General features: G+C 40.9%; 1 protein-coding gene across 1 annotated transcript in view; it reads left to right on the top strand.

Annotated features, from left to right (window-relative positions):
* LOC124285107 (protein O-mannosyl-transferase TMTC2-like) overlaps positions 1-18,624 on the top strand; it is a 412,056-nt gene that overhangs the window by 382,989 nt on the left and 10,443 nt on the right. The window contains 1 exon segment of the mRNA XM_046721262.1: positions 10,600-10,714. Coding sequence (XP_046577218.1) covers positions 10,600-10,714 — 115 coding nt within the window.

Here is an 18,624-nt window from a genome sequence, read left to right as displayed (position 1 = left end):
AGCCTACACTGCTGGGATACTTTATTACAATCAGACAAGAACTGTAGGGGATATTTTCAAATAACGGCATCTGATGGGCATCCACCCTTCCTAATGTCCCACTGATTAGGTTGAAGAAATTCTGCCAAAGGTGAACAGTAGCCCAGTCCCCTTGTCCGTCACAGTCGAGGGAGCAGGGGCTGACCAGTTTGCAGCTAGGTTTCGTAATTAGACTGTTGGCTGGAAACATTAATCGCTCTGGATCAGTGGCCCTTTAATAAAGGGCCAGTGTTTTTTTCTGTCGGGCAAGCAAATTTGTATATCACACTGTATCGGTGTCCAGTTGACTTTCCAATGTTAATTATGTTGTTTATTTAAAAAATCAACAAGAAAATCGGCCAGTATAGTGGACACATTATCAGGGCAAGTGATTTTACATGTGCCACTGTACCGGAGTACACTAGCAATTTTAAAGTTATTTCCACCCCTGAAGGCGAGTGCGTGCACGTGCTCTTACGTCAACGATAGAGGTTACAGGGTGCAACTACTTTTATAAATTGGCTAATGTTAACTCGTTTGGAGTCAACTACAGCAATGAAATGATGTGAAGTAGTTCAACAACATTTTGTCTTTTCGGAGGTTAATGAACGAATATTTTGAAAGGAATAAGACAGCACAGAGTTGGATAATAAAAAATGCTGGGACGACATATGTGATGGATCGTCCAGGTTACAGCATCAATCGAGATGTAAACAAGTGTTCAGTGTACCGGCACATCGGTTTACTGATTGTCAAATCTGACCCATGGAGATCCCGGTTTGGGACTTAGTCCAAAAAAATCAAGTTGGACTTTAAGTAACTGTCAGTTGATTTGTTCTTTCAAATTTATGGGGGGCGGGGGGATTTGTCTTGTTATTATTCCTGGACAATCTGGTAGCCTCAGCTAAGCCTCTGTGAATCATACAGCATGCTCTCCGGATGGTCACGTCATCCCTTTCTGTAGTCATTGTCTTTCTTGTTGCACTGCAATGCAGACATGCTGTAATTGAAGTTAGACAATTCATCGTTGAATCCATCTAACAACTATGGGAAAAGAAAATTCTTCATCCAGGAAGAGGAAGATTTGTCAACAATGCAAGAAGGTCCGATCCGCATCCTTCCTGCATTGACTGCATCGGCTTATGTGCATGGATGTCAAGATGCAGTTTTTGTCAAAGATTGGACAACGACAATTTTGCAAGTTATGGGAAGGTGGGGTGCCAGCGCCTTGCAGACCGGGACTCCAGGTATAAATCGCAGGAGCAAGGTCCATCTGCGTCCAAGAAATCTAAGAAAGGCAGAGCATTGAAGAAGGCTCAGAGATCATCCTCTTCCCTCACGGAGCATGAGGACTTTCAGATGCACCGTCCGATTGCTACCTTAGTGAGTATGTTCGACGTCTGTTCCACCCATCAGAAGATGCTACTTCGCCAAATGTGAGACCTACAGTTGCGTCACGAGTGGTTCAACATTCGCCGATCCTCAGAGAACCTTCAGCAAACCCTTCAGATGCGGCGATCCCCTCCTTGCCTTTGCCAGATATCCAAGTGTCTCTCGGACATATGTTCAAGGAACCCGCTTTCAACGAAAACTTCAGGCTCAATCTTCCAGATACGGCGATCCCACCCAGTGTTGCAACCTCTCATCAGCATTCTTCATGGGATGGTCTACATTCAGCGCAAGCTCCTAATTTCATCACAACCAACTATTCATATGTCTTGGGACCACTCACGAGACACCCAGCTGCATCTGAATTTAGATTTTGACTTGATGGTATGGGCTATGGCTTCTGCTTCATAGCAGAAGGAAGGAATGGGATCTCGCAACTATTACGCTACCACCTCGACCATGCAATACTCAGATGGGAGGATTTTTGGACACAGCGTTTAAGAACAGTGTCAGGCATGGTATTTCTGCACCTAAGTTCTCCCTGGCACACTTTCCCATACATGGCTTTGCTGATCTGGTTATCTCCCCTCCGGTGGATGATGATATATCTAATATGTGCCCGAAGCGTAACAATACTCACTTCTTCATCGATGACTGTGAGTTGATACACCCTGATACAGCCATTCGCCATACCCTACCATGTATTAATCTGATCCTATCAACCTCCGAGGAGGTAGCCTTATCTGTTGCACATGTTTCGAACCACGACCAAGCACATATTCAAGGAGCTATGGCGCTAATACACAAACATGCAGACTGTATTGGATCAAATCACACATATTTTGGGCTACATAATGGCAATTCAGCGACACGGTTAATTAAATCACATCTCTTGGGACGACCAATATGGGGTGGACTTGTTTAGGCAGCCATGGTCAGGCCAGTACCTCTTTAACGGCATCATCCATGAAATCTTAGCCAAGGTGGAATGGGATACCCAGTTCCAGGTATCAGGCGAACTCTTGAAACTACAAAAACTACAGGTCAGAGAATCAATGAGATATAGACGCCAGGTGCAATGTGTCCCTTTCAACCAGGTGTAGCAGGCCATTTCTTCCCCAGTCTAAACTTTCCCTGGGGAGAATCTGGCCTAGGCCAAACTTGCCCCGGGGAAAGTTTGTCCTACTCCAAAGTTTCCCTGGGGAAGGTTTGGCCTGTTACACCAGACCTTCAGAACTCCTCTCATGGAGGACCCAGAAGACAAAACAGACCCACATTTGGCAGAGGTGCCCATATCCCGGATGCAGTTCATAGAGCTGGTCTCAGGAAACAGTGACTGTCTGAAACACTTGCCTGACTGGGACCTTCCACCCAGTAGGCGGAAGACTTGGTATATATGCCCACAATTGGACTCTTTTAAGAGGCCTCATCATCATATGAATGCTCAGTCATGCCTACAAGATTCTGATTATAGTATTTCCGCCTTTGACCATCGACCAGTTAGGTACAGATAGCAACTCTACAAATGACTCCAGGTATGTTATTAGAAAAAGTAGCAATAGAGTCTCTAGGACTTTTGTCCAACACCTCCGGCTTTTACTCTCCGATGTTTCTTGTCCTGAAGAAGGACTGGGACACACTTCGACTCATCTTCCAACATGAAGGTCCTCAATGCCAACTACCTCAACACTTCAGAATGATCTTAGTAGCTCTTCTATGATATTGAAGCTGAGAGACTTCATGATCAGTCTCGCCCTTCAAGACGTATATCTGCATGTCCCCATTTTCCGAGGTCATCGGAAGTATCTGTGTTTCATCTGTCAAATCATTCACTACCAGTGGAGGGTCCTCCCGTTTGGCATTTCCACAGCCCTGTGGCTATTTACCCATCACTCGGTTTCTTCATTGCTGGGGCATTGCATTCAAGCCCTAACAGATCCTCAGATCCTACTTCTACATTTCCAATTCACCACCAAACTACTTCACCATCTGGGGTGGATTGTCAACATCAACAAAGTCAGATGTGATCCCAACACAGTAACTGCAGTTCATTGGGGCCGTATTGGACACTCATTTGGGCAATAGTTTGTCTCCCAAGGCAGATGGGTCAAGATACAACACATGGTACCTCTAGCACTGTCTCAAGAGAGATCACTTTGCCAGTGGCAGGAACTTCTTGGCTTGCTTACATCAGCCCAGGCCCTCACGACCAGAGGTCAACTCCAACATCGTTCGATCCAGATATTTCTTCAGACGATTCTGAAGGTCTACGATCCCCATGCACCAGTCCTTCAACCTACGTCGCTCCATCCGTATCTCTGTTGGTGGCATTTGTGTGATGCCGTTCAACCCCACTGATCACCAATTCATCAGATGCATCGCTCAGAGGATGGGGAGCTCATCTTCACAAACATCAAGTGGCAGAGCTGTGGTCACTAGACGAGCAATCCCTTCATATAAACGAACAGGAGTTCAAGGCAGTCCTCTTAGCTATAAGACATTTGGCGCAGATCCTACAATCAACCAGTTTTCTCATACAATCCAACAACTCGACAGTAGTGTGGTACATCAATCATCTGGGCTCAACAGGTACAACACATCTTCTAGGTTGGGCGATCCAATTCTTCCAACTGTTAGACCCCCTGGGAATTTCAGCCAGCACCAGATACATACCGGGAATAAAGAATCTCGATCAAACCGTCCATCTCCGACTAAGTGGAAGATACACACACAGACCTTCAGATCAGTCTGTCCCCCAATCACCCATCCTCAGACAGACGTGTTTGCAATCATATTCAACAAACAGCTACCCAGATTCGTATCACCAATCCCAGACGTACTGGCATGGAATCAAGACACTCTAGCAATCTCGTGGGAAAACCTACACGCTTACACGTTTCCACCACCGGCCCTACTACCTCGAGTGTTACAAAAGTTATGGTCCACCAAGACTGCTTTTGGTTATGCTTTATTGGCCGACTTAAGAGTTGGCTCATCGATCTGTTATGTCTCACGGATCCAAAACCAGTAGCTCTACCCAATTGAGACATTGTGCTAATTCCACTGACCAGACATTGTGCTAATCCCACAGACCGTCTTCACATCTGGCGCACAAAGATCTTTAATCGCCAAAGGGTATTCCGGAAGAGTTGTTTTGGCAATCGCTCATCTCATCGTACTGCCACACGATCTCTTTACATTGATAAATGGAAGAAATTTGAAGACTATTGCAGAGCGAATGACATCCTGTCTCCTACTACAGCATCTGCGCTTGTCTAAGAAACTGAAGGCTACTTATTTAGCAGCTATTAACACAGTAATAGCTACATGTACAGCACCAGGGAACAAGATCTCGACTGTGCCTGAACTCCAGTCCCTATTGCGCTCCTACAAGCTGTCAGATCAATCCCAGAAGCTCCGACCTCCAGCCTGGGATTTGTCAATTGTTCTGCAACATCTGGTCTCAAGCAACTACAAACCTTTTGATGAAAAGAATTTTGAATGCATTACTTTGAAAACTTTCTTCCTGGTAGCTTTGGCTTCTGCTGCTTTTAAGTCGGAACTCCATGCACTGGACGATAACCGAGTATGGTTTGAGAAGAAGAAGTATGGCAGTGTTTTCCTGGGTCTTCGCTGGGACTAAATAGTGAAAAATCAACTGGCAGGGCAACCGAATAGACTTTTTACTATCCCACCACTGTCCACCATACCAGGGCCTGATGATAATGAAGATCTTTCGCTCTGCCCAGTCAGAGCCTTGTAGATTTACATTGCTGCCTCACAATAACGTCACAGGCTGCGCAAGCACCTATTTATCCCGTTATCAACAACCTCATCAGCGGAAGTATCCCGTACTACCTTAGCTTTTTGGATGAGATTGACTATCCTTAAGGCTTACACCCTCGCCGGGTGCCCCCCTCCAGCTACGTCAAAACCCTGAGACTCAGGCCTAAGCAATCTACGATGGCTGTCCACAGCAACTGCTCATTAACATCAATTTTAGAGTGGTGTTTTTGGAAATCAGAGACAGTCTTTGCTTCCCACCACCATGCATGTCTAAGTACCAACTCTAGCACGACTTCTCAGTGACTGACGTACAAGGACTTTACCAGTTTGGTCCCTTGGTACTGCCGAGCAAATGTCCTCAGCCCATCAACACAGATAGTAACGCCTAGTCCATGTTATCTTGTATAAAGTAAATAAAGATGTATGGAGCCAGCGTTCGAAATTTATGTCGGTCCTTCGGCCCAAAGCAGGCTGAAAACCACTCTATACCACAGCTTTTGTTTTCTGCAGGTCCTTATGGCTGACAGTTTTTTCATCCCAATAACTAAGAGTATTATTCCCATATTAAAATATAGGGCCCACATATTCTGATCAGGACCCACAATTTTTTATGATTCTTGGTCCTAAGGGCCTGCAGTTTTTCAGGATTAAGGGCAACCACAGTATGGAACTCCAATATTCATCTTCGTTCTACTTCCTTGGGCATAGATCTACCTGACCGAGTTGTACACTAGTGCATTGCACTACAGTCATCATTGAACGACTTCATCATAGACTGAGAGGCTTGTACTCTGATGTAGAGACCATCGACACTCATACTCATTGACCTCTACTCTAGAGAGCAATTATGTCAATGGCGTGTGAATACCAAATTACAGTGGATTTCGATGCTTTCCGCTCCTCAGTTGCCGGACACCTCCTTGACTTAGCTTAAGCAAAGGAGTCATGGTCAATCAATGTCATTCAGAATCGAACATTAAATCAGTTGAGCGTACCGGTGTAGCAGGACATTTCTTCCCCCGTCTAAACTTTCCCCGTTGACAATCTGGCCTAGGCCAAACTTTCCCTGGGGAGGTTTTGTCCTAGGATATTCTTACCCCAGGGAAAGTTTGGGATAGGCTCAAGTTTCCCCCCCTAGGCCAAACGTTTTCCCCTGTTTAAACTAGGATATTGTGTTCTGTTTTCTATAAATAGTTGGGAGATTCTGGCCTAGCTAGGCCACTTCTTTCCCACCCTTGCATTTATATCAAAAGGGGGAGATTCTGGCCTAGCTAGGCTTCTTCTTCCCCATCCTTGCTCTTATAAACCGACAGTAGTTTTGACTTATATTTTGGTACACATTTTTGCCTCTGACTTGGGTGTAGTGATTTGAATGCATACATTTTGAACGGCATATATCTCTAAATCCATCCTGCTCCTGCCACCATTCCTATGAAGACACATTGCATTAGTTCTTCATCTGTCCAAATCATGGCACCACATTCAATCTCACATTTGATGCTCTTTATTATCTAATATTTGTTGTATTTATGTATAAATGTAATGGAACATTATTTACATAAGATTGTTTACTAATCCTTAATCACTTTTGGTGAATGAAATATGATTCAGATATCCATGGGCCAAGTATACCCCTTATCAAACCTTGTCTTTTGAATATAGAATAAGGCAATATAGTGGAATGATAGATGATACAGCATTTGATATAGATATTGTGTTGGGTTGTTGTTGTGTTCATGTTTACGTCTGCTTCCAACTGTTAAGTTGATGTCACTGACGTGGATGCCATATTTAAAGCCATGAGTGAGGGAATAAAATTTTGAATGGATATGGACATCCAAGTAAAATGTGGGTATTTAGTTTTGAATATAGTAATGATTTTGAGATAAGTAGGGACAAGTAAATTATTGAAACATAAAAATAAGTAAATGATAATATAAAACAATAGTAATGATATAATATCTTTGCTTTTATGCTTGCTTTTCTTTTTAATCTCACCTTATATAAGGATATTGAAACAAAATGTGAACTATGTACATGTTATATAGGAAGATGAAGATGACCTGTAAATTGTTAATGGAACTTGACATCAACATGAATATCTTCTCAATGTGTTCACGTGAATAGCTATGTCTTGTTTTCGTTTCTGACTTTTTCAAGACAAACATAAACATGAAAACAAGGTTGGGGAAGAAATAGCCTAGCTTGGCCAGAATCTCCCGCTTTTGAAATAAGAACAAGGGTTTGAAACAAGTAGCCTTATAAGTTGATTCAAGGGTGGAGACAGTTTGGTCTAGGACAAACTTTCCCTGGGGAAGATTAAGCCTAATGGGGGAAAGTTTGGCCTAGGCCAAAGTTTCCCCGGGGAAGGTTCGGCCAGGGGGAAGGTTCGGCCAGGGGGAAAGTTTGGCCTGTTACACCGGGCCACCTCGTTTTTCACCTTTGTGTGGGATGGTGTCGAAGCCTAAGCTTTCCAGATTAGTGTCAGAAGACTTTAATTCTTTGGGCTTGCTGGAAATCAGGGCAAGGCGTGGAAACATGTTGAGGTGGTTTTTTTAAGAGCAACCCATCACAAATATAGGAGTTATGTAGCCAATCGGCAATTGTACTCGTAACAAGCTTCCTTGTGCCCCTTCATCACATCAACACAGTTTTCATCTAACACAGACACAGGGTAATCTGTGTCCCACTGTGCAACCGTGGGATAAGTACAAACTGTGAGATAGGATAAGTTTTGAAAATTTTGTGCAGTTTACAACCAAGGCTCCAAGAAGAGAATGACTACCCAAAGGGATGACATGACCATCCAGAGAACATGCTGCATACTTCACAGAGGCTTAACTGAGGCTACAAGTACAAGAATGGTACAAGAGAGGCCAAAAACATTGTTTACAGTTTGTTTCCACTCAGCTGTTGAACATGAGAGAGAGAGTTCAAACTCTGATATAGGATAACTATTTATAGATATACAATTTATAGTTAAAATTTTCAATTTTTCTATCAAGTATTGAAGTGCGAAATATTGGTACAATTCTCGCTCAATTAATGACACCCTCAATGTTTGAATTCATCCATCCTCTTCACAGCGCCTTATGCTGAAATCACAGAATAGAGCCGGAAGTATTCATCACTTTGCATTCTGAGGCGCAGTCTTTGAAAAATTACGTCAGGTTAGCTTTGTCATCGTGTGACGCATATTATGTGACACAAACTTCTGAATTTGTAGTTTATGCATGTGACAATCATGTCATCTGCTCAAATTGTCATCTGCTGTTGTATTTTCGGTGTTCTTGTTGTCTAACAAGATGAGTCAGAACTTGACACCAACACAAAACAATTAATTGTTACAATGAATGAGGAAGGACCAAGATTTTATGAAATTATCAGGTTTTGGGGGATTCCTAGGATTCCTACTGTTCACAGTGTTGTTTTAAACTTTCATGTGACTGGAAATGTGGGAAATCAGCCTTGAAAATGACATCATTCATCATTGTCAAACAGGGGCAAGACCTCGCTTTTTGTAATGTTGAAAAATAATCCAAGTCAAATGTGACGGATATAACCACTAAAATTAATGAAAATATGGACCATCCTGTGTCCATGAGGACTGTACAGAGAACTTTGCACAATGAAGGTTTTATAGGAGAATTGTTAAAAAGAAGATGGTCCTGTGAGAAATATATTGTAGTGAGTGAGTGAGTTAAAATTTAAAGTCACTTTGGCAATATTTCAGCCATATCGTGACTAAATCAAGTTATAGACTAAAATTATTAAAGGGAAATTATAAAAATCTGTCAACGAAGGACAGCAAAACAACTAGATTATCACAGTTAGAAATCTAAAACTAGTACTTAAATTTAAAACATTTTAACTATACAAGACGATACAACAGGCTACAGATTACCAACAACTGAAGGTAGATCACCATACTAGGGACCATGGAAGAAATATATTGTAAGAGTGGTGTGGTGTAAGCAACGAAGAACATAGACTGTGGAAGGTAATTGGAATTCTGTAATATTTTCAGATGAAAGCCTAATAGTAGTCGGCAAGAATAACCATATGTATGTCTGGAGAAAGGCTGGCAAAGTCAATTGATTGCAATGTGTGTGCCCATCACAACAGCAGAAGGTTTCTTACACACCCGTGGGTGATAAACCGCTACTCCATGGTGATGACCTAGGGTCAGATTATGACAGACTACTTTCCTTATTACAATTTATTGGTAAGTTACTCGTGCTTCAATCGATCAGAAACCTGTTACTCGTGACAAACACCTTAACATCTACCTGTTATTTTCCTGATTGCAACATAAACAGGTATTTATACAATAAAACACAATTAGAATAAATATAACACAAATCTATTTATTTTCTAATTCGTTTGTTAAAACTTTTGATTCTAGTCATGACAATCAGAACCAAAACACACTCGTTGAAACAATGTACAACATAAAGCTTTTGCAAGGGTTCATGAGTGCAAGTTGCAACACACGTCCTTTCGATTAAATCGAACATGCACTGTGAACGGTTGATCAATGTTCAACATAAGTCATTGCTTAAGATATTCCTCTGACGCATGATAATGCAAAGTTCATGTCTTAATAACATACATGATGTAATCAACTCACATTTCATACTGACAACTCGGTAAATTCCGTAACATTCCAAGTGGCAGTTTGTGTCTCGGGAAAACGGAAAGGCTGTGGCGAAGAAGAGTAGTCCCCCATTCATAGTGAACGTAACCTCAGCAATGTCACATTGAAGCACACGGGGTACACCTAATTACGCACACTCAATAGTTTTGGCTCCAGTCGATAGAACATTGAACGTAAACTGGTACACAAGTACAAATTCCCAATGTGCAGAGATATCATCAGTGATGATGACAACCACCAAATGATAATGATAACGTCACACATTCAAATATTTTATGCTTGCAAGAATTAAATTCATCCACATTTACATGGTAACATTATCGTTACAGAGTGTTTAATCAATTTTCTGTGATGTTATCTAGTTTGCATTGTCATTATCGCCTTGATGACGCGAAGATGTGGCAGAAACTATTTTGTGGATGATCACCTTGGGAATGAGTAGTGATTATGAAGCCAAGTGACTTTACTCATTCATAAACGTTGCATTGTGTATTATTGCGCAACTACAATGAGAAAATATGAAAATTAAATCTATTCGACCATAAAATGGGCTGTATATCTGTGCATGGTGTAGGTACCTTACTACATGAGAAGAAAACAGAAACTCTCAGAAGTATATTGATGTACTGGATGACAATTTGTGGCCAGTATAAAGTTTTGTCTGCTTACAAGTTGCTTATAGAATAATGCTATTTTCTGTGCATAAAAAATGATTATCAGACAATACTTTGTACTGGGATGTGTTTCAGCTCAGTTCCTGACAGAGACTGGCCGTCACATAGAAGCAGAGGGCCGTTACAGATCAGCGTTGTCAAAAACAACACCAGACTTTGAGCTTTTGTTTAATGCCGCAAATGCCTTCAGGTAGGTTGTAATATGACAGGCTGTCTTTCTGTGTATAATAGAGCTAGACTGTAAATGTAAAGCTAAAGGCTTTAAGTATATCTCTTCCTCACCTTCAGGCACTAAAACAATCTGCTAAATAATTATGTTGGGAGTGTGGGTTCCTTCATGTTATCTGCAGCTCTCAAGCCTTTAGGAGATCTGATATGAGTGAATTCCACATGGTTGGGGCTGCATATGAAAAAGTCCGGTTTCCAAAAGTTTTAAGCCTGAAGTTTGGAACAAACAGAAGCTCTTGATTAGATATAGAATGCAGGATTTGTTCGAGTAAGGAGTAAGCAGGTCAGACAGATATGGGTGAGCAAGACCGTGACGGGCCATGTGGGTGAAGCAGAGGATTTAGTAGTCACTTCTTGCCTTGATGGGGAGCCAGTGTAGCTGTTTAAGAACAGGTGTGATGTGGCCATGTTTGGGAATCCGACTGATGATACACGCGGCCATGTTCTGCACCTTCTGTAGCTTTTCCAATAGCTTCTGACTGATCCCAAACAGCAAGCTGTTGCAGTAGTCAAGCCTTGAAATTGCAAGCACCCGAACTAAGGCATGGGCGGCTTCAGCTGTAAGATATTGAGGAATGTTGCTGATGGAGTGGAGATGAAAATGGCAGGTCTTACAGATATTGTTCACCTGTGGTTAGACTCTTAATGGGACATTTTGAAATTTGGTGACCTGTTCCTACCAGAAGTGCCTCAGTCTTCGTGTCAATGAGCTTGAGCATATAAGCTGTCATCCAGGACTTGATTTCCCTTGTGCAGTTTGTGAGTTCTAGAAGTGACTGACTTAGATTTTGCAGAGGTATCTTCTTTAGGAGTTGGGTATCATCTGCGTACGAATGATGCAACATGTTATGAACTGATGTGATGTTGGCAACATAACCAGTATACAGCAGGAACAGCAACGGGCCTAAAACAGATCCCTGTGGTACTCAATGTTTGAGAGTAATGCTGTCAGATGTTCCTGAAAGGCTAAACATAAAACATAAAAGTCCACACCTGCTGCACGGACCATGCCAGTCACACAGACCTTACCTACCGCAAGGACCATACCACCATACTAAGTTCACCAACCGCACAGACCGTATTAGCCATGGAGATACCTGCACAGGTTTTTCAGAAAAGCTTATTGGTACGCTCAGAAAGACATCCATTACTACCAGCTAAACAGATTAGGCAAGCAGCAGAGGTTCTAACAGCTTTAGCCGTGGAGGTTCTTCACACCGAAAGACCAAGTATCAGCTCGGACCATAACCTATCAGATTCTTTTACGTGAACTTACGCCATGGCATTCTACATGAACCGGAGTTGGCGTCGTTGGGCATAGCAGCGGAAGCTTCAGAATTCATCACCACACAAGCAGCAGGGATGGACTCATACGCAACAGGCAACAGAGATTTGCTGTATCATCTCTCTGTGTGGACCAAAGTCTTCTAGTGATTCGCAGTCAACATTCCTTAGCATATGATGATTAAGGAGAGGAGAATCAGTGATTTGGATGAGGCCATAAGTTCATCAATGATATCCAAGGTTTTAGCTACTGGTTTGTCTCTGGCATTAGGAAGATGTTACCACCTACGATGGAGACTTATGCAGCTGATGATCCACCCTCAGTTAAACTAGAGATTGCTGGTGACACAGCACAGATGCTACATGGTTACAGATAGTAATGGCCAAGGCGATATTTGACTCTCAGATTCTCTTGGCAAAGATTGCACGCAGTTCAGGCTCCTTAGCAGAGACCATCGCTCTGATCCACGATGTATCCCAACCTACGCAACATGCTCTATTCCCAGACCTTTGATAACCAGCTGTTTAACGGTAGAAGTGAGGAAGTGCTGAAAGTCCTTGTCGTCCACACATGAGACTACGGCCATGGAGTCCTCATCAGGGGCCTCATAGGGAGCATAGGGGCGTGTCACGCTTAGAAACAGTGTTAGAACAACATATAGGTATATAGACCCTACCCTAATACTATATAAAAGGAAAGGGATGTAACGACGGAACCACCCCCTCTTTAATCAAAGTTAGATTTCACCACGTAAACTATTTTTAAGGCCCCGTCAAGGCCTACGAATCGAAAGTGAGATGATTTCCCTACAAAATGAGCTACAAATGGTCACAATCGGATCATTATTTCAAAAGTTATGCCCCACGACTCACCGAAAACAGCTACCTCCACAATTACAAGCCAAAATCATGGATCACCCAAGACAGCAAAAACTTTCCTTTTAAATTCGTTTATTAATTCCAGTCACGTTGACAGCACCTATGTAGGACTAGTTTCGATCGGCAGCGGCATTCCACGGGTCTAAAAACTTATTGCAACATCTACAAATCATTTCCTCGACAGTAAGCAGGCATTTTCTCCAAAACCATCGGCAATCATACTCACTTGTCGGCCATAGATGGCCTTGACATTCAAGTGACCTGAGCAGATCCGCAGAAACTGAATTGGGCCGTCCGATTGGTGGAAAATATAATATACTGTAAGATTTTGCCTGTTTGCTAATGGGCGAAATATGAACTTTGCAATATTCCTTCTATTTTGGATGATGTACGGAACAGTAAATCGTTAAGAATAATTTTAGAGGTTGTAAAAATGCATTCGATATTGATTCATTTTTAGGAAATTATATTTATAAACATTTAACCTCTAAAATTATTCTTACCAATTTACTGCTCAGGTCACTTAAATGTCAAGGCTGGGAACACCTGCAGCAACCACCAAATTTTAGGATGGATTCCATACAGAACCTCAGCCAGACGTATCCATAGGGGACTCTATGATCTCCATCTATCTGCGAGATGCATATCTCCACATACCTATCTCCACATACCTATCCATCCATAAATGAGACTTTAGACAACTCACTTTATCTGAGGGAAAAATCGGAGCTATAACCCTAGAAAGTCAAGGAAGTACATAGTGGTCATTATTCGACCCTCATCAAGGTATCGTTTATCCACTATTGGAATGTTACCAAGATGTCTGTATCTCAGATACCTTCAGAATTAGATAAGTTATCATCGAGGCATCAGCTCATCATCAGCTCTCTGTCAGAATACTTTCAAGGAACTCGGGCGCACTCTCCTACCCAGAGTTCCATGCGGCAAGCCAGCATAGTACCTCTGCCACAGGCCACCGTCCATTCAATATAATGTACATATTTCTTAACTCTTGTATTTTTTACGAGTCTACACATCTAATGAAACATCTTTGATAGAATGGTTTAGTTTCGCACTGAGAAAATATCATAAAACGTGTAACACTATTTCGATTTGCGTAGCGATCCTTTGTTTACATAGGTTGTACAGCTCCACGTGCTGTCATTGAAGCCGACAGAGAGCTAAAGATGCAGCCAGGTTGATACCTACATATGTACTGTCATAAATGTTACTGTCACAGTTGTGGAAGAATATATATGTAACAATGTAAAACATTGTGAAGAGCACGCAGAAAAGCTTGCGTAAAGCCAGTCTCTTCTTATTATGAATATGCACTTTTGTTTACAAACAAGAGAAAGTCTGGTCACGTGATATGAAAATTAGCCTGTGGCAGTGATGTTATGCTAAGTCATCACTGCGCCGGAGTGTGCTCACCATGCTGTCTAAACTAAATTGCTAAGGGAGACAACCCTCTGCTATTTAGAATGAAAACCCACTAGTTAATCTCTTTGTATTAATCATTAGACTCGGGAACTCCTCACTACTGGTTGGCGAGTAGTTGCCTATGTCAGCAGTTTGGGATACAGCCATGATTCTCAAGACCTTATGGATCTTGTGAGGGAAATTGCTATATGGTGGACAGTCTGCAGTGCAGCATAGTAGCCAGACATCCTGGGGAAGGTCAACATTCTTCTAGATGCCCAGACGCTTCGTCCAGATGTCTTCAGGCAGATAGCGATCATATCGGAACAACCTCACATAGATTTGTTTGCAACATTTCTCAACAAACAGTCCAGTCCCAGATCCTCAATCTTATGCAGTGGATGTCTCGTCAACATCTTTGGAGGGAATGACCGCCTATGCGTTTCTATCACCAGCACTTATTACACAAGTCCTATCCAAGATCAGGAACCATCACATGGCAATATTCCTGGTGGCACCAGCATGGTTCCTAAGCCTACTGTGTTTATTGATAGACTTACAATTAATAATGGCTATTTATAAAGCACCTGTATCCACGCACTTAAACATGATCAAAGTGCTATTCCCCCCGGATAGCCCTAGCTGCCTGTGAGGCGCTAGAAGGTAAACAGTCATATGACTTATCCCAACTGGTACCCATTCACTGTTTGGTGAAAAGAAGCAATGCATGAACAAACTCACTTGCCTAAGGTGATCCCACATGTGTCACATGTGCTTCGTTGTGGGGCAGGACTTGAGTCCTAGAAACTCACAGGAATCAATCTGCCAAACACGTTCACCCATCCAAGGACTGTCCGTGACCAACGTTGCTTAACTTCAACTGATTTGTGACCTGGGCTCTATGCTCAAGACCAGACACCACACCACATCTTCCTCAGTTGCCTACACTTCTCGGACAGCCGAGGTCAGACAAGTTCCATAACAATTTACAACAGTTCCTGCACTTATGGATCTCTCCTCAGCGGGATTTTCAAAAAGAGTTTCCTCAGCTGTTACACAATCACTCAGACTTTCAACATATGCTCTCTATGACTACAAGTGGGATCAATTCCAGCAGTAGAGAATCAGATCAGGACCTGACAATCTACATATAACTATTCCTATAATTGAGGAATTTCTAATACATCTAAGAAATGACTTACATCTTCTGCATGGAACTATATCATTTGGCACTTGCTTCAGTTCTCAATAAGCAAGGAATACATATTAGGAATGACCAGGTCCTTACCAGCATGCACATTATTTTGAACTGGAGGATATCCCAAAACAGTGAATAACTACGTTACGAGAATTGTCAGTGGTTTTATTGGCGTTTTTACACCATCCATTCCAACACTTTCTCATCCTGCTTAGAAGACTGCTTTCAGAATTACTGGATGGATGTAGGGTCCATTTCAGGAATCCCTGCAGAGTCATGATCAGAGTATTATCTGAGTTCCTTTCCAAGAATTTGAAGTCTGCTTTGGGGCCACAAGGACAACTAATGGTTACTATCCCTTCTCCAGCCCCTACGTTAGACGCGGGTTTCCCAGACAGACTTTTATGCCCAGTAAGAGGTCTTTAGTGGTATCCTGACAAGACAGAGGCTTTTCGCCAAAGATGTCAGAGGCTGTGGTTATCTTGCCATGATAAACCCGACACAGATATAACCAAAACTATTAAGCTTGCCTATGCCATGGGGGAAGTGCAACCTCCCCCCTGTGGGTCACTTCGGCCACATGAGATCAGGGCCATTGCATCATCCTTAGCTTCATGGAAGATGGTGTCCATTGAACAGATCATGTCAACTTGTCAGTGGGCGTTGTGAACACCTTTACAACATTAAAGTTAGCTGACGCGACCTTCTATTGTGGTTTGTCAGACTCAGTGTGGCAGTGTAACAAGTAATACTGAGCATAAGTTTACTGACACTGCCAATAAACCAAGAATTAGTTTTCTGCCATATTGGACAGTGTTTACAAGATTAGGTTTTGCGAAGGACAGTCTTGAGACGCCTATTACATCACGTATATTTCACACTCAGCTGCAACAAATACATCACTGAATTCCCCATATATTTTAGAATCAAATAACAAATGGTCTTTGTCACCAAAACCTAGTGTCAAGATGAAATCAGACGAAACATATTGGGTATGAAAATGAACATTGTGAGACTGCTCTTGTTTGAAATGTAAACAAAGGAAACTTCCGATTTTACAATGCGTAGCTTTTTCTCAAATTTTCCTTACATCCATTCGTCTAATCGCTGCTTGCATTAGCTCAGTACGTTTAGAATAAGCATGAAAGAGTATGGAAGCAAGAAAAAGGGAGTTAAATATAGATACAATACAATGATTTGATAAATTCATAAGAAATTGTCAATGTTTCCATGCAGTGAAACGCCATGACTGACAAAAAATTAAGCAGAATGTCAACAGTATTTATCAGCATTTCTGACTTCTTTTATTACCTACAACGAAAACGATCCTAACAAATAACATTACACAGATAGTCAAAATCTTTCTGATTACTTACATCACATATTTATGTACAAATGTTTTCCTGAATGAAGGGAATGTCCCTCGAAAAATCCTGTGTACCCACATATCTGCCATTTTGTAAGACATAGGTAGTGATGTCATAGGTCAACATTGTTGTACATATTTGGCAATTTCTTTGAGGTGAAGTTCAGCTGAATAAGAGTAAACACAACAAACCTATCCTGCCGAAATTAGTTTCAGTATTATAATGCATATTTGGAGCATTGTTCAGATATTTTTTCATAGAACTGATTTCATTATCTACATTTTTCCTATTTAAATTTCATATACCCAGTATGTGGATATAGGCTTAACATTTTTTATTCTTTGAAAGTTTTTGTTTCTTTGAATAATATTTACATAAGTAATGGACACATTTAGTGTAGTACACCATATTTTAAACTTTTACACAGGTGTTAAAAAATGAAGAGTAGGCATCATGTACTTGTACATCATGCACTTCAGTTCCTATGATGTGCAATATACAACATTGGGACCAATATTACAGTTTCATATGAACAGGTTAATGAACAGTGATTTATGTTAATCTCATAAGTAAAACTGACAATATTAATGAAAATGATTTACATGTTTTATGAAATGTCACACATTTTTAAAGGTATTGTCTTGTTCATTTAATTTGTTTGTGTCATTTTATAGGCAAAACAGTGATGTATTGATTGGCCAGGTTTGCGTTCATCACAAACATTTTGCAATTCACTATCACTGTTTTCAATGATATAAAGTAATTCATATTCATTTTAAAAAAATTATGATGACAGGAGATACAGATCTAACTATATTTCTACCAAAATTGTTTAAAAATATATAAACCATGTTATGTCTTAATTTGGACAAACCTTACACAATTGTTCTGATAATTCTATACAAAAAGTCTATCTTTTTGCATCTTTCATTGTATGCTTTAGAAGAGAAATAGCCACATAATCGTAAACAAAGAAAAGTCCTATCCTAAAAAATATATTTGGGTGTTGTGAAATTCTGTTTTTCATTTACATTAAATTGATGCCCAAAAGGTGCATGTGTTGTTCACAGTAAGATACACAGTCAAACCGTCTAATTGTTGATCTATTGACATTATTTAAATGGTAAAATCAGTCCTTTTATGTTCTGTCGAAAGAGCGTTAAATTCTGACGTAGAAACCCCAAGATCTTTTATACAGATAATGGAAATTAGGTGAGATATACTAATCAACATACATATGTCGTCTATTTCCGACATAAAAAAACACATGAAACATGCCATGACGTCAACTAAAAATGGTGTAATATATTCAGTAATTTCATTACATTTGAAGATATGCCTAGTACTCTGTTAATAATGGTGCAAAATTAGTCAAAAAACGTCTACACAAACAAGAGAATATGTTAATCTAATTTATTATATTTACTTTTTTTTAACACTTTTCAAAATTTTGGACAACATTTAGCAGTGTCTGTTTTTCAAACCGCTGAAGTATTTGCACTTAAATTTATACCATCGATAAGAAATTTAATAGTCTACAGTTCTGTGTAATTTTATAGCCGTATGTAGATCCAGGACCACATAAGAGCAATTCTTGCACAACGTTCACCTGTAAAACCATATGAAAATGTGTGCCAGAAAAAAGACTCGGTATCCAGAGGGTTAAGGAAGGAAACCAATATATGGATGAACACCTTCTTTATTATAGTATTAAGTATATTG

Source organism: Haliotis rubra, unplaced genomic scaffold (genome assembly GCF_003918875.1).
Source record: "Haliotis rubra isolate DU_JTF1 unplaced genomic scaffold, ASM391887v1 Scf352, whole genome shotgun sequence".
NCBI classification, from domain to species: domain Eukaryota; kingdom Metazoa; phylum Mollusca; class Gastropoda; order Lepetellida; family Haliotidae; genus Haliotis; species Haliotis rubra.
Note: the sequence above shows the minus strand (reverse complement) of the source record. Positions and strands in the feature narration are given on the sequence as shown.